The sequence below is a fragment of the Pipistrellus kuhlii genome, unplaced genomic scaffold, assembly GCF_014108245.1.
Source record: "Pipistrellus kuhlii isolate mPipKuh1 unplaced genomic scaffold, mPipKuh1.p scaffold_m20_p_19, whole genome shotgun sequence".
Lineage (NCBI taxonomy): Eukaryota > Metazoa > Chordata > Mammalia > Chiroptera > Vespertilionidae > Pipistrellus > Pipistrellus kuhlii.
Window position 1 is genome coordinate 5109250 of NW_023425504.1, and position 22152 is coordinate 5131401.

Genomic DNA, 22152 nt, shown 5'->3' on the forward strand with positions numbered 1-22152 from the left:
CAACCATGTCAAAATTACAACTAAAAGACAGATCAATTATCATCATAACCGCGGGAAAGCTGGCTGAGTGGAAGTACTACAACCAGAGGTAAAGAAGAAAGCGCACTGAGACTGGTAGGAGGTGCAGAAGCATGGAACAGGCTGGCACCTGGGTAAGCTGCTTTTTTAATTGAGAGGGAGATACAAGCTCTGAACTCCAATTCCAGGCGAGACTCTGGTGGACCCAGACACATATGGAGAGAAACTGGACTGTGGCATTGGGGCAGGAACTCAAGGATGGCTTTTTTTCAGACAGAGGTGCTCACAGCAATCATTGTTCGTGTGCTGGGACCTCCCTGGTGCCGGGTTGATTGGCATCCATTGCTGTTTGCTCCGCCAAGGAGATTCCCTGAGACTCCACCCCACCAATTTACAACCCCACCCAAGCTGTATGTAGTGGCTTTTTCATATGAATGGCCTGTCCTTTCTCAGCTTAAAATCTGTCAAACAAGCTACAGCTGTGTCAGGGAGCCCCGAAGCTATTTAAAGAATGTGCAAGGCTGGCAGCAGCAGCCTGCCTTGCTTCATAGCTGGACCTTGATTGGGCACTTCCAAACCTGTTACAAAGAGGAGGTCTCTGCAGATCTCTCTGTAGCTCCTGCCAGCAGTGGCTGACTTTGCACCTCCTTAGGGATCCAAGAGCCAGTGTACCCAATGTTCACTGTGAGACTGTAACAGACTAAAACTCTTCATATACATAAGTGACACACTCTAGGGCAGCGTTTTTCAACAGCTGTTCCGCGGCACACTAGTGTACCGCGAGATGTTGCCTGGTGTGCCGTAGGTGCAGACAAGACAAGAATTTTATAATTTTTCACTATTTTGTTTACTTAATATTTCATAATAAAGTAATTATAAAATACTTTCTTTGTGTTTATTTGATTCCTATTCAAGAGAATTACTTTATATATAGTCAATATAGGCACAGAGTTAAATTTTTTAACATTTTCTAATGGTGGTGTGCCTCGTGATTTTTTTCATGAAACAAGTGTGCCTTTGCCCAAAAAAGGTTGAAAAACACTGCTCTAGGGGCAGATTCAGTGAGCACCAAAGCCCTACTGAAGCAAGACCTGCCCCATAAGGGTGTCTGCTGCACAGCAGCTCTTCCACTGTAGACACAGCTGGTCCGGTAAATTCTTCCCAGCAATTGATACCAATAGCAATCAAGGCTTAACTACAAAAAGACTGTGCACACAGCCCACAGAGGGTGCACCAAGAGTACCCACCTCAGGTGTTTGGGGAGGCTGAGTCATTGGGCCCTATAAGACATCTACCACACAAGGCCACTCTATCAATTCGATATTTAGCAGCTACCCAATACATAGAAACAATTACAGGGAAGCAGCAAAGTCCCCCCCCCCCCAGCCCCCAGGCAAACATCAGCCTATTATAATACCTTAATAAAAAAAATTATTTTAAATGAAAAAAATAAAGTTTTTATTTTATATTTCCTGTTTTTAGTCCCAGTTTATTTTCAGAATATCCTGGCTCTTGCTAATTACTAGCTTAGGAACTTTGGGATGTTACTTAACCATTTTGAACCTCAGTAGGCTCATCTGTAAAATGAAGATAATAATACAACAAAAAAAGAAAAAGAAAAAAAGATAATAATGCAACAATAATGCCTACCCATCTGGCCACTGGAAGGACTACTGTAGGAATTGCCTGTCACTTAGTAGCACTAGTAAAGGCTGGTTCCTCTGAGGGACACTGTATTCAGGTGAGCAAAGCCTACAGCCTGAACCGGTTGTAAAGTTTTATGAAAGTAGTCAGTCTTCATTGATTTGAGATTAATATCTTCTCATGTCCTTCCCACTCCTCCTCTACCCCCGAGGGAACAATATCTCTGCTCTTTAGAGCTCTTTTCAAATGAAAGTTGGGTTATCTCCATAGCCTTTGTATTACTTGCCCACATGGTGGCAGAACAGTCAAAGAACTGTGATACTGAACTGTCAAGATCTCCTTTTGAGAACATTCAAGACATTCTAGAAAGCAACTTATTGCAATTTCATTAATGATGATCACTAAATAAAGTGAGACTGAACTGGCAGTTGAGGTTGAAACTGTTTTTCACCCTTGATGTGATAATAACTAGAGCACATTAACAGGCATTTGAGATTTAAAAATAAACAAAACATAATTTATAATCCTACAGATGCTTCCTACAAATTCTCACTTGAGGTTTCATACATATTTATTTACCTGTTTGTGAAGGCACTTGAGGACACACATGTGGACACATGTTGTAAGTGTGTACAGGTGAGAACACATATCCATTTGCACTGTCAAGGAAGTCTTGTAAGTAAGCATAGGGAAATAAGGAGAGAAAACTAATAATAGCCTCCTCACCAGAAATACTCAGGCCTGCAAAGAGGAAATGTGGTGGTAACTGCTGACAGGGGAAAATTTGAAATTCCAGTGAACATTGACCTCAGCCTCATTCAACCTCAGCAGCATGTCCTATGCCACAGAGGTGTGGTTGGGGCTGCTGTTCTGAAACCAAATATGTTGGGCCTGCCTTTGACCCACTGATCTGAATTAATGGCTCAGAAACCCCTGTGATATCATCCTACTGTTTACAGACACACACACACACACCACACCAATATATATTAGTTAGAACTCTTGTGGTTGCAAATGACATAAGCACAATTTCAATCAGTAAATCAAAAAAGTAAGTATAAGTATACATATAATCAAACCACAAAAATGCACAAATGCAGATGGCATCAAGAACAACTGAAATTGTGACTCTCCTTGGAAAATGCTCTCCATCTTTCCTAGTCATGTTTCTCTTTATGTTGGTTTTATTCTTTCAAATGAGTTTACTCCTGCCAAGAGGTGCCGTGGCAACTCTGATAAAGGAACGTCTTGACCCAAATTATTTGGGGGGGGGGGGAACTTGGTGAAGACCTACAATTGGCCTACACAGAGTCATATGGCTAGCTATAAGCCAATCACTATGGCCACAGATAGAAAATTATTACTAGTCTAGCCTGAGCCACATGCTCACCCTTGTGGCCAAGAGGCAGAGAGTCTATTTTTGCTAGCCCTTATTGGGACCAGGTTGAGGTAAGGAGAAGTGGTTTTCTAAAGTAATGAATTTCCTATTCCAGGCAGATAGAACAACTTATGCTCATGATTAAAAAAAAAAAAGAGCACGAAGATATATATAATCAACTCTGTTGATTTTGTTGTCTTCTATCACTCATACTAAGAGTAGTGTGTTAAAGTCTCCTTCATTACTATGTATTGATCTATGTTTCCTTGAATCACCTCTACTTTTTCCTCTATAAATATGGATACTAGATTTGATTGGAGCTCTTCTGCTGCCCTTTCTGGCTCCTATCTTCAAATTCCTTCCATTCCCTAGTTTCTGCTTTTAATGTTACAGGTATTTAATGTCTGCTGGCCTAGTTTGCTGACTCTAAAGATGGACACTACAACAGTAATAGCTAACATTTCTTGACCACTTATTATGTGCTAGGTACTGTGACATGTGCTGGAGACAAAGACAAACAAGTAGTTAGCAAAATAAATGCAAGAGGTCTGTCAGAAGGCTGATGGACATTGGGGTTTTAACAAGCACTAAAAGCTATGCACTGATTGTTCTATGGAGACAATGGTGGCTGAAGGCAAACTCCTAACCTGATAATCTTTTACTGTTTACCAAACTTTACCTTTGATATGTTTGTTTGCTTTGCTAAAGGGAAAATGTGTATTCCAGTAAATATAAAGCTATGGGTCCAGAGATTTGGGGACCCACTCCACTAGAGGGTGAGGTCTCCACCTGGCTTTTCCCCATGCCTTCTAAATTTATATTTCTTGTCTAGTATATCCATTTGCCTGTGGCCCCTTCTCCAGATTCTGAATCCTTGCTTCAAAAGGTTGCAGCAGACATGATTATTTAATTTAATCCTCATTGTAGCCCCCATTCAGAAGTTTCTATTGTTATTCCCTTTTACAGATGAGAAACCTAAAGTACAGAAACAACTTGACCAAGGGTCACAAAGCTGGCAAATGGTGGAACCAGGCTTTTAACCAAGTCTAGCTCCATACCTATGCTTTGTAATTATGTAAATGTACAGAAAAGAGACTCAAAGAACACACACCAGATTATTTTAAATCCATTACATTGAGGGAGTAGAATGGGGCTGAGGAGAGAGTGGTCAGTGGGGTCAGGCATGCTTTGCAATGTAAATGTTTACTTTAGACATTTTTTTAGTTTCTTTTTTTATCTGGGCTTTGCCTTTTTTTTTTTTAAGGAACTCATTTAGATATTAATGATGTTATATTTTTTCTATTTTTATTGTGGTAAAATATGCATAAAATGTACCATTTTAACTCTTTTTGAATATACAATTCAGTGGCATTAAATAAATTCACATTGTTGTGTAACTATCATAATCAGCCACCTAAGGAACGTTTTTATCATCCTAAACTGACACTCTGTACCCATTAAACAATAACTTTGCATTCTGCCCTCTGCCCAGCCCCTGGTATCACCACTTCACTTTCTGAGTCTATGAATTTAATTACTCTAGGTAGCTCATGGAAGTAGAATATATAATATTTTACCTGTGACTGGCTTATTTCTCAGCATAACATGCTGGAGCATGTCTCAGAATTTAATCCATTTTTAAGGTTGAATAATATTTCATTGTATGACTATATCACATTTTGCTTTTTTATTAATCTTTTGATAACATTTGAATTGTTTCCACCATTTAGCTATTATAAATAATGCTGCTAGAAACATGAGTGTACACATAGTTGCATAATTTTGAAAACCCTGATAAAACACTTACAGAAAATCCCATTTATATTTAGTGTGTAAATCATGTGTATTAAATATCAGTAAATATGTAGGAAAAGATCTGAAAGAGGCACATAAAACTTTTGAGTCATTTCTAGAATGGGAAGAGTGATGTAGTAAAAGAAAGGACTTTATAAATTTTATTCTGTATATTTTTGTATTTTTATTTTTAATATATTTTTATTGATTTAAGAGAGGAAAGGAGAGTGAGGGAGAGATAAAAACATTAATGATGAGAGAGACTTATTGATTGGCTGCCTCCTGCAAGCCCTCCCTCGGGTCAAGGCAGCAACTCAGGCATGTGCCCTAACCGAGAATCAAACCATGACATTCTGGTTCATAGGTTGATGTTCCACCGCTGAGCCATGCCAACCAGGCTGTATTTTTTTATTCTGCATAATGAGAATAAATTAATATATCCCTTATGCAATTTTAAAATGCAATTAAAAATAAAGATGAAGATTTCAGCATCATGGCAGGGCATGGGCAAAAACGATTTACAACAATTTTCAAGGGATGATAAGATTGAAGATATAAGGGAAAGCTTAGATACATCTGCACAATTTGAAATTTTTATAAAGCGCATACATTATTTTTTTTTAATTAAAAAATCTATTGGTAAAAGGAATTGAAGGCCTGCTGTACAATTGCATTGGCAACTGAGGCCCAGAGGAGGGCAGTAGAAAGCCATGAGGAGAAAACCCCAGAAAGGTACCTCAGTCTCACTTGGTGAAGGGCCAAGGATTCCAACCTTCTACGTGAGAGCTTGGGTATTTCTGATTCTACTGGCCACCATGCTGGCCAAACTTTGGGAGAAAGACAATCAGTTAAAAGGTGGGGATCATCAAATAGTATCCCAGGAGCTAAGTTCTGGGGCAGATGACCTAAAGAGATTTCTAGGAGTCTTGGGAAAAACATAGCCCTGTTTAAGAGCATAAGATGAATCCTTGGCCACTGATCTTCTGTTTTTTAAAGTGGGCAAGGATACAGATGGACATGCAGGCCAAAGATTCAAACTTGGGGGGGGGGTGTAAGTGCAGGGTCAGCGTCTCTTTATTTAAAATGTTTGACATTTTGTACATCATGGATATTTCTTCATTGATTTTGATATTTATATATTGCATAAAATATTATTTATCTGATTACTGAGTATTCGGGCACCACTTATATTATGTGCCAGAGGCAAGTGCCTCATTGGGCCTCACCCTAGTCTGGCAATAATAAATCAATAATGTCTGAAGCAAGAAATGGGATTTTAAAATACATATATTACGTATAATTTTAATCAAAATTCTACCACAGAATTTGAGTGAAATGAATTCTAACGTGCCATGCATGTGAGCCTAAAAATCAGATGTCTATGTTAAAGCAAAAAGAGGAGCAATGTTTCTGTAACTGTTGTGAATATGAAGTTGATATTCAAATTAACTTTAAAGCTATTTCTGAAACATTGGCTTTAAAATATTGTTTATCAACTGTCCATCAATAGAAAAAGAAACCTGATTTTAAAAAGAGTTGACAGCCAAAATCAGTGGATAGAGTATCAACCTGTGGACTGAAAGGTCCCAGGTTTGATTCCAATCAAGGGCACATACCTTGGTTGCAGGCACATCCTCAGTGTCTATGTGTGTGTGTGGGGGGGGGGGGGGTGTAGGAGGCAGCTGGTCGATGTTTCTCTCTCATCGATGTTTCTAACTTTCTATCCCTCTCCCTTCCTCTCTGTAAAAAAATCAATAAAATATATTTTAAAAATAAAAAGAGTTGACAGGTACATTCTTTCACTTTATAAGCATCTTCAAATTAAGATCATTTTACTCATAAAAAGAATAAAAAACATTTTCCTATTTTAGGTTTTTTTCCCTAGCTTTATTGAGATATAACTGATATATAACATTGTGTAAAAAGAACATTTTCTTATTTTTATACTGTTAAAAGTTACTTGGGGAGCAGAATTATTTCAGTTTCAGTGTTAAAATGAGCTTTATTTTCCAAAAACTATTTAATTTTGTTCTGTTTCAGTGGCCCCAAAGGATTATTTCAAAGACTGATAACCTTGTAGGCCATGTTCTTTCCTCTCTTCTCAATTCATTTTAAAGATGAGAAATAGACTCTTTTTTTAATGCCTTTAGCATATAAACCTTTTATAAAAGATACCCTGCTTACCCACTCCAGCTTATTTCCAGCTATCCCCTCCCCATATTATTTATTTTGGCCATATAGAAATGAAGTTCCCTCAACCGTGTTTTAGAAATATTGATTTATCACCCTGCAATGCAATGTTCTTCCCTTGGTTTTTGGGTTTAAAGAACTCCTACTCTCATTAAACAACAAACTTAAAATTCCACCTCAGTTCAAAGTTCATCTACAGGAGTCCCAACTCTGAATACGTATACCTTTTGTGTGCTCATATGTTACTGCATGATATTATATACCCACATACCCTAGTGAATGTTTATTTACATGTCTCCCACTAGGTTTCAAACTCCTTGAAGGCAGAAACGATGTCTATTTCAATGCTCAGTGCGTAGTACAAGCTTCAGATAACACAATAGGCACTGAAAATTTTTAGTTTTTGTTTAATGAATGAATCATCCTTGCTACCTCTCTTTCCCTCGTGCCCCATGTCCTAACCACCATCTAGTTCCACCCACTATCAAAATATTTCTCACATTTTTCAATTTTTCTCCATCTTCACCACCACCACTCTGCTTCAAGCAACCATCTTCTATCATCTAAACCCCTGTAATAAGCTCCTCGTTGTCTTACCGCTTCTTCTAGTCCCTATACAACAGCCAGAGTGGTTTTTCTAAAATGCAAGTCTTATCATGTCTCTCTCTCGCCAGAAACTCTTTAGTGGTGCCACATTTTTGCTAGAATAAAAGTCAATTGGAAATCTTGGCTACTTAGAATCATTTCTAAGAGAGGGGAATCAAGATGGCAGCGTAGGTAAATGCCTTTACTTGCAGTTTTCTACAACCACATCAAAATTACAACTAAAATAAAGAACAACCATCATCCAGAACTTCCTGAAAGCTGGCTGAATGGAAGCCCTACAACTAAAGAAGTAAAGAAATCACATTGAGACTGGTGGGGGAGGGAGGCACAAAATGGGCTGATCTGACAACCACATGTGCTATTTTTTTTTTTATTGGAAGGGAGATCATTTCTGTGGAGACTGCCCATGAGGAACAAGGGGTCCCAACCCCACAAAAGACCCTCATTCCAAGATTCCAGAGCTGGGAAGAGAAGTGCCCACAATTTTGGGCTGTAAAAACCGGGGTCTGTGGCTGAGTGACACAGACGCTGCTAGTGACCCATTTGTTCCATTTCAAGGGCTAGCACACAAACTTCCTTGGACTCCCAGCACCAGGCAGCTTTGGGGGACCCAGACACATAGGGGAGGAATTGGATTGTCTGACATTGGGGCAATAACCCAGGGGTGGCTTTCTCTCAGACCAGGGTACTCAAAGGGATCATTGTTCCTATGTTGGGACCACCTCTGTCACCATCTCTGTAGCAGGGTTGACTGGCAGCCATATCTGACTTTCCATAATCCTGTAGCGTACTATTTTCTCTGCCTGGGGATTCCCTGAGACCCAAATTAATCCAATTTGCAGCCCCATGCAAGATGTTTGCAGCTTTTCCAGACAAATGGCCTGTCCTGGCTCAGGATTCACACATTCCTAAAATCTCTCAAACAAGCTGCAGCTGGTGACAGCGTGCCCCAAATCTATCAATAAAAGACCCAAGACCTGTCACTAGCACCAGCCTGCCTTGCTTCACAGCTGGGCCTTGTCTGTGCACTTTCAAGCCCAATACAAAAAGTAAATAACAGTTGTCTGCAGATCCCTCTGTAGCTTCTGATGGGCAGGCAGTGGCTGACTTTGCACCTCCCTGGGGCCCTAAAGCTAGTGCACCCAAACAAAGGAGTAAAAAGGAAAAAGAACCTCAAAATATAAAGATAATATAAGGAGCCTCTGGTACAACTTTAAGCTTACCAACATTCACATTATGGGGGTGCCAGAAGATGAGAGAGCAAGATATTGAAAACCCATTTGAAGAAATAATGACAGAAAACTTCCACTCGTGAAAGAAATAGACTTACAAGTCCAGGAAGCATAGAGAGTCCCAAAGAAGAGGAACCCAAAGAGGTCCACACCAAGACACACCATAATTAAAATGCCCAGGGCAATATAAAAGCAGTCAGTTACCTACAAGGAAACTCCCATAGGACTGTCAGCTGATTTCTCAACAGAAATTTTGCAGGCCAGAGGGAGTGGCAAGAAATATTAAAAGTGATCAAAAATAAGGACCTACAACCAAGATTACTCAGCAAAGATCTCATTTGGAAGTAAGGGTCGGATAAAGAGCTTCACAAACAAGAAAAAGCTAAAGGAGTTCATCATGACCAAACCAGCATTACGTGAAATGCTGAAGGATATTCTTGAAGAAAAAGAAGACGAAGACAAAGTTGAAGAAGAAGAAGAAGAAGAAGAAGAAGAAGAAGAAGAAGAAGAAGGAGGAGGAGGAGGAGGAGGAGGAGGAGGAGGAGGAGGAGGAGGAGGAGGAGGAGGAAGAAAAAATTAGAAGAGAAACAAAATATAAACAATAAAAGGCAACAAATATATATCTGTCAATAATTTAATCTAAAAATCAAAATAAACAAACAAGAAATCTAATAATCAAAATAAACTAGTGAATAAAATATGGAAGCATGGAACTGAGGAGTCTCAGAGGGAAGGAGGTGTGTGTGTGTGGCAGGGGAAGGGGGGAGCTGGAAGAGATTTACCAAAGATCTTACTTATGGACACAGACAGTAGGGTGTTGGAGGCCTGGGGTAGGGTGGGAACTGGATGGAGGGGGCAATGGGGGGAAAGGAGAAAATCTGTAATACTCTCAACAATAAAGATTACCAAAAAAATGTCACTGCACTTAACCTGACTTACACAGAAGCTCATGCTTCTCCATGGTGAGATTATGATGTCAGAATATGACACACAATATAATGATGTCATAAACCCCTAGAACAGGCTTCCTTGATAGAAGAAGCAGTTGAAGAAAGCCCTGGACATGAACCTTACTCTTTTTGTCCTACTTTTGTCCATTTGGGCAAATAATTGTTTACATGAAAACAGAAGTGATGAATCTTCTACTACAGGTATGAATCTAACCTTAACACCTAGAATTTATGATTATATGATGTATTCAGCATCTAGTTAGACAAGCTAGCTGTGTTTACAAAACCTTCTGTTTCTTGAATGTTACCATTAGTATATTTTTAAGAATTTCTAGGATAATAACTGATTTATTCTTTTTAAAAATATTTTTATTGATTTTAGAAAAAGAAAGGGACAGGGATAGAGACAATAATGAAAGACAAACATTGATCCACTGCTTCCTGCCTGCCCCCACTGGGTATCTACCCTACAACCCAGTCACACACCCTGACAGGGAATTAAACCAGTGACCTCTTCATTCATGGGTTGACACTCAACCACTGACTAAACCAGCAGGGCTATTCTGTTTTTAATTTATCTTTATTGTTGAAAGATTTACAGAAGTCCTCCCTATCTTCCCCCATTGTTCCTTGCCATTCCCACTACCTCCCTAGGCTTTCACTGCACTATTGTCTGTGTCCATTGTTTATGCATATATGCATACAACTTCCTGGGTTAATCTCTCAACACCCCACTTCTCTCTGAGATTCATCAGTCTGTTCCATGCTTCCATGACTCTGGCTCTTTTGTTTGACAGATTATTTTGTTTATATCCACATATAAGTGAGATCATGTGACATTTGTAATTCTCTAACTGCTTATTTTGCTTAGCATAATACTCTCCAGTTTGCTCCATGCTGTCTCAAAGGGTAAGAGATCCTTCTTTTTTAGAGCTTCACAGTATTTCATTGTGTAAATGTACCACCACTTTTTTTATCCACTCATCTACTGATGGGCACTTGGGCTATTTCCAGATCTTAGCTATTGTAAATAATGCTCCTATAAACTTGGGGGTGCATATATTCTTTCTGAATGGTATTTTGTGATTCCTTGAATATATTCCTAAAAGTGGGATCACTAGATCAATGGCAGTTCCATTTTTAGTTTTTTGAGAAAACTCCATAGTGGCTGTAGCAGTCTGAATTCCCACTATTGGTGTACTAGGATTACCTTTTCTTCACATCCTTGTCAGCACTTGTTGGTTGATTTACTGATGGTAGCTATTCTAGCAGGTATGAGGTGGTGCCTCATTCTTATTTTAATTTGCATCTTTCTGATGATTAATGAACTTAAGCATTTTTTTTTTCATATGTCTCTTGACTATTTGTATGTCATCTATAGAAAAGTGTCTGTTTAGGTACTCTGCCTATTTTTTATTAGATTGTTTTTCTTCCTTTTGTTGAGTTGTATGAGTACTTCATATATTTTGGAAATTAATCCCTTATTAGATGTATCATTGACGAATATGTTCTCCCATACAGTGGGCTCCCTTTTCATTTTGAAGATGATTTATTTTGGTGTGCAGAAGCTTTTATTTTGATGTAGTAGTACTTATTTTTTCCTTTGATTCTCTTGCCCTAGGCCTTGTATCAGTGAAAATTGTGCTACATGAGATGTCTGATATTTTTCTGCCTATGTTTTCTTCTAGGAATTTTATGGTTTTATGATTTATATTTAAGTATTTTATTCATTTTGAGTTTATTCTTGCATTTGGTGTAAGTTGATAGTCTAGTTTCATTTTTTTTGGAAGTACCTGTCAAATTATCCCATATCATCTTTGAAGAGACTGTCTTTACTTCATTGTATGCTCTTGTCTCCTTTATCTTTAACTCAGCATAATGGCTTGGGTCAATTTCTGGGGTCTCTGTTCTATTTCATTAATCTGTATGTCTGTTCTTGTGCCAGAACCAGGCTGTTTTGATTACAGTGGCTTTGTAGTATAACTTGATATCCAGTATGGTGAAACCTTCAACTTTGTTCTTATTTCTCATGATTGCTGCAGCTTTTTGGGATCTTTTTTGGTTCCAAATAAAATTGTGGAATGTTTGAAATCTGCTGTTGATATTTTAATAGGGATTACATTGGATCTATAGATTGCTTTGGGTAGCATGGACATCTTAATGATGTTAATTCTACCAGTCCATAAATATAGTATACTAGAGGCCTGGTGCATGGAATTTGTGCACTGGTGAAGGTGTGGCCTGCAGGGATCAGCCCACTGTGGAAGCACCGCTCATCCCGGTCTGCTGAGTGATGCTCCCACTGTGGGAGCACACTGACCACCAGGGGGCAGTTCCTGTGTTGAGTGTCTTTCCCCTGGTGGTCAGGTCACATCACAGCTACTGGTCAGCCAGTTGTTCTGGTTGTTCCACCGTTTGGTTGCTAGGCTCTTATTATATAGGATTACTCCACTTGTTTATATCTTCTTTTATCTCTTTATCAACATTCTGTAGTTTTCTGAGTACAGGTTTTTACCTCCTTGGTTAGGTGTATTACTAAGTATCTTAATGTTTTTGTTGCAATGGTAAATGGGACTGTTTTTTAGTTTCTCTTTCTGAGAGTCCATTATTGGTATATAAAAATGCCATCTATTTCTGGGTATTACTATTGTATCCTGCTACATTGCTGAAATCATTTATTAAATCAGTTTTTTTAGTGGAGTCCTTAAGGTTTTCTATATAATATCATGTCATCTGTGAATAATGACGTTTTACATCCTCCTTTCCAATTTGGATGCTTTTTATTTTTCTTCTTATCTGATTTCTGTGGCTACAACTTCTAGTACTATCCTATTAAAAAAAAAAAAAGGCTAATATGCAAATTGTCCCCATGGACAGGAGTTCCATTGACCAAGAGTTAGATGTGTGCTGACCACCAGGGGGCAGTGGTTGCAGGCAGGCAGGAAAGGGAAGCCCTGACCAGCAGCCACTAGGGACTCTACCTATGTGTGAATTTTGTGCACTGGGCCTCTAGTGTTGAATAAAAATGGTGAAAGCAGACAACACTGTCTCTGCTCTTAAGAGAAATGGTTTGGGTTTTTCCCATTGAGTATGATGTTGGCTGTAGCTTTGTCATATATGGCCTTAGTTATGTTAAGATATGATCCCTCTCTGTCCACTTTGGTGAGAGTTTTTATCTAGCAGACTAGGACCACTTGCTCCTTACCGCTCGGCTCGCTGCTCCTTAGCACTGCTGCAGAGGCGGGAGAGGCTCCCACTGCTGGGCTCATTAGCCCTGAGCCAGCTTCTGGCTGAGTGGCCCCTTCAACTGTGGGAGTGCATTGACCACCAGGAGGTAGCTCCTGCATTGAGCGACTGGTTGTTCCACCATAACAGTCACTTAGACTTTTATTATATAGATGGGTGTTGGAGTTTGCCAATTTTTTTGTGTGTGTATCTATTGATATGATCATATGATTTTTATTTTTCATTTTATGTATGTTATGTATCACATTTATTGATTTGCAAATATTGTACCAGCCTGCTGCCCTGGGATAAATCCTACTTGATCATGCTGTATAATCTTTTTAATATATTGCTGGATCCGATTTGCTATATTTTGTTGAAGATCTTAGCATCTATGTTCATCAGGGATATTGGCCTGTAATTCTGTTTCTTTGTAATGTCTTTATCTGGTTTTGGAAGTAGGATAATGTTGACCTCTTAAAGAGAGGTGCCTCCCACTTGGATTTTTTGGGGATTGTTTGCAAAACATAGGTGTTAGTTCTTCTTCGAACATTTGGTAATACTCCTCTGTGAAGCCATATGGGCCAGGAATTTTGTTTGCTGGGAGGTTTTTGTTTTTTTTAATTATTATTAATGATTCAATTTCTTCAGTTGTTATTAGCCTATTCATGTTTTCTGATTATTCCTGATTCACTTTTGGAGGATTGTATTTTTCTAGAAATTTGTTCATTTGATCTAGTTTGTCCAGCTTGTTGTCATATAGTATTTCTTACAATCCTTTGTATTTATGTGGAGTCAGTTGTTTCTTCACCTTCTTTATATCTGGTTCTATTTACTTGAGTCCTCTCTCCTTGTTTCTTGATGACTCTGGCTAGAGGTTCCTTTATTTTGTTTAGCTTTTCAATGAACAAGCTCTTGGTTTCATTGATTTTTTTTTCTTTTGCAGGGGAGGGGTATTGTTTTTATTAGTGTCATTGTCACATATTTCCACTCTTATTATTATTATTTCCTTCCTTCTACTAACTCTGGGCTCTTCTAATTAAGTTGTAGAGTTAGTTTATTAATTTTTTTTATTTTTTTCTTGAGGTAGGCCTGTAGTGCTATGCACTTCCCCTCTAAGAACTGCTTTTGCTGGGTTCTATAGATTTAGGGTGGTTGTGTGATCATTTTCATTTGCTTCCAAAGGTTTTTTATTTATCCCTTGATCTCATTGGTAATCCATTCATTGTTTAATAATATACTATTTAGCCTCCACGTGTTTGAATGTTTTGTGGTGTTTTTATTGTCATTGATCTCTAGATTCATTGTTATCTGAGAAGTTGCTTGATGTGATTTCAATCTTCTGGAATTTGTAGAGACTTTGCTTAAGTCCTAACATGTGGTCTATCTTTGAGAATGTACCATGTTCACTTAAGAAGAATTTATATTCTGAAGCTTGGGTATGAAGTGTTCTGTAAAGATCAATTAAATCCATTTGATCTTGTGGGTCATTTAGGATTGCTGTTTTCTTGTTGATTTTATCTAGAAAATTTCTCCAGTGATATCAGTGGGGTTTTTAAGTCCCCAATTATGACAGTGTTGCTGTTCATCTTTTCCTTGAAGTCCTCCAGAATTTAATTATATATTTGTGTGCCTCTATATTGGGTGCATATAAGTTTATCAAGATCATATCCTCTTGTTGTATCAATCCATTTAGTATTATAAAGTGATCTTCATTGTCTCTTGTTATGGCCTTCATTTTGAAGTCTACTTTTTTTTTTTTTCATTTCAATTGGCCTGAAAAAAAATTTCTATCCCTTTACTTTCATCCTGTGTGAGTCTTTTGTTTTCAGGTTAGTCTCTTGTAGACAGCATATATATGGGTCATGTTTTCTTATTCATTCACTTACCCTATGTCTTTTGATTGAAGCATTTAATCCATTTACATTTAATGTTATTATATTATTGATAGGTACTTATTTGATACAATTTTATTCTTTTTAAAAAATATTTATTGTTGAGAGTATTTCCTTCCCATTGCCTCCATGACCTAATGTCCACCCTTCCCCAGGCCTCCACCACCCTACTGTCTGTGTCCATAACTAAGATCTTTGGTTAATCTCTTCCAGGCCCCCCACACTCTTCCCTCTGAGATTCATCAGTATGTCCCATGCTTCTATGGCTCTGATTCTATTTTATTCATCAGTTTATTTTGATCATTATATTTCTTATTTGTTTATTCTGATTTTTAGATTAAGTTGTTGATAGATAATTTGTTGCCATTTTATTGTTCACATTTTTTCATCTGTCTTTTTCTTCTTCTTTGCCTTCTTCCTCTTCTTAAACAATACACTTCAACATTTCATGAAATACTGGTTTGGTGGTAATGAACTTCTTTAGCTGAGAGGGAAGGGGGAAAGGAGATATAGGAAGTGTTTAACCAAAGAACTTATATGCATATATGCATTACCTATGGACACAGACAGTAGGGTGGTGAAGACCTGGGGTGGAGAACTGGGTGGAGGGGAGCAGGTAGGTTTTCTGCTCCTGAAGAAGGCAAGGCGGGCTAGCTACACCACTCATAACTATGGCAGCATAAGCCCCACAAGCAGCTCATCAAGTCAGCAGGACTGGTTGTTTGGGGACCAAGGTTCAGGTGTGCAGGTGACTACCACCAGCCCATGTACCCAGGGCTTTGGGTTTCAGCAGTGGGGCATAGCCACTTCCCACTACCTCCTCCCGAGGAGGACCCTCAAGCTCCTTCAAAATGGTGCACTCTCCAATCTCAAGCAGAAAGAAGCTCCAGCAGAGCTATGTGCAGCAACAGTGGGCAGCTCCTCTACCAAGAGCTCCTGCACTAACAGAAGCCCACCAATACTCATACCCCTGAACAGTCTCCCTTGCACACACTCACCCACTCACACTTTCACCTTCACTCTGGTCTTGCTCGCTGCCATATTGGTTCTTTCCTGAGATTTTTTATTTTTATGTATACTTTTAATTTATTTCAGAGAGAAAGGGAGAGGAAGAAAGAGAGAGATAGAAACATCAATGATGGCCGAGACCGGTTTGGCTCAATGGATAGAGCGTCAGCTTGGGGACTGAAAGGTCCCAGGTTCGATTCTGGTCAAGGGCATGTGCCTTGGTTGCGGGCATATCCCCGGTAGGGGGTGTGCAGGAGGCAGCTGATCAATGACTCTCTCTCATAGATGTTTCTGACTCTCTATCTCTCTCCCTTCTCTGTGTACAAAATCAATAAAAATATATTTAAAAATAAATAAATAAATAAAAGAAACATCAATGATGACAGAGAATCATTGATTGGCTATCTCCTACATGCTTCACACTGGGGATTGAGTCCATAACCTGGGCATGTGTCAGAAGGGAATCAAAACATGACCTCCTGGTTCATAGGCCAATGCTCACCTGCGGAGTCATGCTAGCTAGGCTAGAGTTTTTATTCTTTGAGAAAAATTCAAGCAACATAAAACCATAAAGGGTATAGACATATTGTCTCCTTTCTCTCCCCTTCTTTACCCAATCCACCACCCCTGGTCCCCAATCAAATTAATAATACAATGTGAATGAATCTGGCATGGTATCTAACACACAGTAGCTTTCAACAAGGGTTTTACTTATCACATACTATTTCCTACCATAGACACACACACATTAACAATCAAGTGCATTCACAACATATGGAAAACATACACACAGACTCAAAAACTTAAGCAATGGGGTGAAAAAGCCATGATTCAGGGATTAACCCAGATAATTATACTGATTAGCCAGATATGTCTCCCAGATTTGGCTTCTAGACTATGGTTGGGGATGGAATAGAAAGAGAAAATGATGGAACATTTATGCTTTAAAAAAAAATCACTGATAAAGAGATTGTTGACCTATAGTGATACGCCACTATCAAAATGGAAGAAAACTTGGTTACCTAACATATTTTTTGGTGATACAATTTCTTTGACAGGAGCTAAGAAACTTATATCATGGCAAATGGATGATAGCAGAAAACGTATATTCGTCATAGTAGTTGGTGTTATGAGCACAACTTTTGTCTGTATCTCTTTTTGCTGCCTTCATTATAATTGTTTGAACAAAGATGTCCCCAAAGAAAAAGTGTAAGTTTTACATTTTGAATTAAGAATGCAAGTAGTGTGTGTGTGTGTGTGTGTGTGTGTGTGTGTGTACACATAGAGTGAAGGTTTCATTCTTGTGATTATTTTAGACTTCTAAACAGCTACCAAGATCTTAAAGCTGGATACCTACACTTAAATTATATCAGCACTTAAATATTCTAAAGTACATTATCAACTTTGGCCAAAGCTGTCTCCTATTCAGGATTCAACTGAGCCCCAGGCTATTAGTTTCATGATAAATTGAGTCTAGGAAAATAGGGCATGACTATCTGAATAATACAGGGAGAATAAAAACAGGGAGGGAGAGAGAGTTGGGCCTGCATTCCAAAGACAATGAAACATTTTGAATAATCTACCATTTTAAGATGTATTAATATGAACAGTTATTCACTGTACTTATTATCTCAGTTCCTGCCTTTCATATAGGATGATCAGTCTGGCTGTAATATATTGATTCTCTAAATATTTCCCAATATAAGTACTGGTGACTAGAATATGCTCATGTTTCCTTCCTTTAGTTTTAGAGGAATATTGTGAATATAAATATGCACAAATAGATAACTTGATGTTATAAATATAATAGGAAAATAAGACTTTGGTCTAAAAAGTTTAGTTTTTATTGCAACAAGTTGTGACATTTATATATCGGTTCTGTATCAACTTGTGACTTTTGTATAAAAGGTTTAAATTCTGGAATACATGAAATTCTCTCTCTTAATAATAGATTTAAAACAACTTGGCATTATTCAATATGTACACTATATCATTATCTAATGTGGTGAAATAGTAAAATCTCTTAAAAAAATAGTATGAATTCAACAAGTTCTTATCTGTAACCTAAGTCATGACTTTCACCACACTCCAATTATTACTGGGTTCAGTTTCCCTACTAGTGCAAAACAAAACAAAACAAACAAACAAACAAAACAAAAAGAAAAGAAAAGAAAAGAAAAAGACCAAAACATTAAACTGGAAAAGTAGCCTATGTTTTCTGGTGATAGCAATAATGTTATATTGTTTTATTTATTTTAGAGAGAGATGAAGGGAAAGGGATAGAGAGATAGAAATATGAATCGGCTGCCTCCTACATGCCCCCTACTGAAGATCAAGCCCACGACCTGGGCATGTTCCCTGACTGGAAATCAAACTGGTGAATTCTTGGTTCATGGGCTGATTCTCAGTCACTGAGCCACTGGCCAGGGAGCAATAATACTCTTTCATTTTAATTGTCATATTCCAAATTTTCTATATTTTCAGGGTCGAGAAACAGGCATCAACCAAGTCATTCAGGTCATCCAAAATATTCAGTAAATACAAGACAGACAATGAATGCATTCCAGAGAAAGAACCTATGCTACCTCGTGTACACATGTCATCAGAGCTCTCAAGTCAAGAAAGGTCATTCATGTCATCCAGTTCAGAAAATACATTCAGGTCCTCGAGTTCAGAAAAGTCATCAAAATCATCTATTAAAGGAAAGTTCATCAAGCCACATGGCCCCAAAAGAGTGTCCAGGTCATTCCACCTGGGAAAGTCATACAGAAAGCACAGTCTAGGTAAGTCACATGAGCTGGCTTATTCCCATAAACTAGGCAGTTATGACCATTCATCCTATCCAAATAGGGCAGTCAGGCCAACTTCAACATCCAGGCCACATTTTCGATGCAAGTCAACCTATCACTGCCATCCAACCTGTCCAAAAAATCAAATCTTGCTACCGAAGTCATCCAGTTTAAAGAACTTTACCAAGTGTCCCATACATAGTAATCTAAAAAGATCAGTTATTGCAGGTAGGGCAGACATGTTATCTACATCTCCATTAGTCAAGTCTTGTGCACACTATATGGGAAAAAGACCTATTTGCAGTATGCCTGAGTCTTTGGTCAGTGATATTTCTGAGGTCAAGAATGCAAATGCTCAAAACCCAACTTTCCCACGTGAAGTGAAGCATTTTTCCAAGTGTTTTCATAAGGTAGATTACAGAGACAGTGCATTCTATGGCAATGTGAAGAGCAGCGATGATGACAGTGAGAGAGAAGTAACCATTTTTTGCAACACGAGACTCAAAGAAGTAATTGTTAATAAAACAAGTAATAAGTAGCTCAATAAAAATAATCACCTGTGAAGAAGAAAATTCATACGTACTATTTTGTGTTCACCATCCTTAAATATATACTATATAAAGAGAAAATCCACTTGGCAATCACTATTGAGATCAGTCCTATGCATCTTAGAGGCAATGTATTTGAAAAATATTAATTAAATGCATGAGATAACAAATGACTTAATTGTAATTATTACTGCATTTTAAAGGCTCTTTTGATGTATCTTATTTTGATCTGGTTACTTGGATGAGAACCATAAACCTACACAAATCTAGAAAGGAATTGCAAAATGGGTACCCTGGACTCTTCCTTCCTTTGGAGTTGCCCTCAAAGTCCCAAATCAATTAGCTTTATTTTTTAATGTTTAAATAGACTATTGACAGTTGAATATTGTCTTTCTGTAGTGGCCAGTGCTTGGCAAAAATAACTGTGTGCTTGGTTCTGGATGAGTTAGGGAAACACTTGGTAGCTATTTGTAATACCCCTGCCTCCTGTGACTGCTACCTAAAATGAGATTTCAACCTCCAGCACACACATGTGGGGCTCCATGATCCCAGTCTAAGTGTTCCAGTCTTCATAACTCTCAACAAGAATTTTTTTTTAAAAAAAAATATGTATTTTTTATTTATTTTTTACAGAGAGGAAGAGAGAGGGACAGAGAGAAACATTGATGAGAGAGAATCATCGATCAGCTGCCTCTTACACACCCCACAGTGGGGATGTGCCTGCAACCAAGGTACATGCCCTTGACCGTAATCGAACCTGGGACCCTTCAGTATGCAGGCCGACGCTCTATCCACTGAGCCAAACCGATTTCAACTCAGCAAGGATTTTAATTATTTTTGTTACCCTACAAAACAGTATGTTTTCAAATAGTCCCTGCTGCATGTTTTCAAAAGGTCCCAGCTGGAGATCTGATTTCTACCCATTTTTCCTATATGGTACTTCCTCATTCTGAGTGGGTAGGGGTGGGTGGATGGGAGAATCTTGGAGTTATATCCTCTAATTCCCCCACTGAAGAGATGTTATTCTTGCCTTCTTCCATGGGCATGGTTTAGAAAAGCAAGAAGTCCTGTATTCCAAGCCTATATTCTAGTACAGTAAAGTTAGTCCCTTATAACATCTAGCAGGCATAAGTTAAATACAATACAATTAGCTAGGTTGTATTGGATGTGCACTATTTGTCAGGCATTGTACAAGTAACTTTATGTTTGTGGGTCTGAAGGCTGCAATCAAGTTTCCTGATTTGCTGAAAGAACTCACAAGACTCAATAGCAAGTTATACACATGGCTAAGGTTTATTAGAGCAAAAATAAACAGACCAAGAGCAACAGGAAAATACATGAATCAAGAGAAATCCCAGAAGTAAGGCACTTGCTTTAGAGTACTTCCCCATTTGGGGCCACCCACAATATGCTTTCACTCTAGCAACAAACTAGAAGGGCATGTGCAGAATGCCTCAGCCCAGGAAGGCCTATTAGAGTCTCTTGGTCTGAGGATTTTATTGAGAAGTGGTCACATAGGTAAATTATGCTACATGGTAACTGAAACCATGCCTAAGAATGAGACCAGGTATACATCATCAATGCTGATACTCATGCAAAGTAATCCTGGCAAGCTAATATGGCATGGTCCATTGCTCCAGGTGTACAAAAAATAATCATTAATCATTAACATAAGACATTATGAAAGCCACATTCTCAGAGGTTGGATAATACTCAGTCATGGTTCCATGTTCCCTTGAAGACGTACAAGGGCTAAATAACTAGGCTTGCTATACTAACATTTTCTCACACATCACATTTTATTTAATGTCCAACAGTCCCTCATTATGTGGAGGATTATATAAATGAACTGAGGTTCTCTAACATATAGTAAGATCACATCTAATAACTGATTGAATTGATATATAAATCTGTGATTAGCTTATGCTCCAATTTCCATTATGCTGTACTGCCTTCTCACTACCAGCTTCTAGGGTGCCTGCTTGTTCACAGATCGCCCAATCCACTGGTGTAAGCAAAATCCCTTCTTGACTTTTAATCAAGAAGGGCCATTTTCCCACACTTCTGCGGCCACATAAAGATGTCTTATATTCATCCAGATATGAATTCCCTATGGCCTTTGCTTATACTGGTATTCCTCTGGTGGAGTCTGTACCCATAAGGTCAACATGAAATTCACAGAGGTCACTAAGTAGCTGCTTTAGCTGCTTATGTATAAAAGTTTTAAGCAAATTGTCTGGGAGTGGAGTGAGGCGGGGCAATGGTAAGATATGTACCCATATAATACCTTAATAAAAAATGAAAATGCAAACAAGTAGAAGCATATATTGTGTTCATGGGGATAAAAGGTGGCTTCTGCACAGCAAAGGAAACCATCAACAAAGTGAAAAGGAAACCTGGCCATTGTGGCTCAGTGGTTGAGCTTCAACCCATGAACCATGGGGTCATAGTTTGATTCCTGGATAGGGAACATGCCCAGTTGCAGGCTCAATCCCCAGTAGGTGGCATGCAGGAGGCAACAGAATCAATGTTTCTCTCTCATCCTTGATGTTTCTATCTCTCCCTCTCTCCTCTCTCTGAAATCAATACAAACATATTTTTTAAATGACAAGGGACCCACTGTATGGGACTACATCAACTAAAAAGCTTCTCCACAGGCCCTGGCTGGTGTGGCTTAGTTGGTTGGGCATTATCCCTTATACCAAATGGTTGCTGGTTTGAATCTCGGTTAGGGCACATGCCTAGGTTTCAGGCTCAGTCCACACAAGGGGACATGCAGGAGGCAGCTGATCAATGTTATGCTCTTACATTGATGTTTCTCTCTTTTCTCTTCATCTCCTTCTTTAAGAAAATCAACACACTTCCTTAATTCATG

The 22152-nt window shown here is 38.5% G+C and overlaps 1 protein-coding gene across 1 annotated transcript; it reads left to right on the forward strand.

Moving 5' to 3' along the window:
* The first annotated feature begins 9925 nt into the window (after positions 1-9925).
* CUNHXorf66 (chromosome unknown CXorf66 homolog) lies at positions 9926-19268 on the forward strand. The gene is made up of 3 exons (XM_036443206.1): positions 9926-10013; positions 16999-17149; positions 18425-19268. Exons 1-3 carry the CDS (start codon positions 9926-9928, stop codon positions 19266-19268), a joined length of 1083 nt encoding a protein of 360 aa, XP_036299099.1.
* Positions 19269-22152: the final 2884 nt, after the last annotated feature.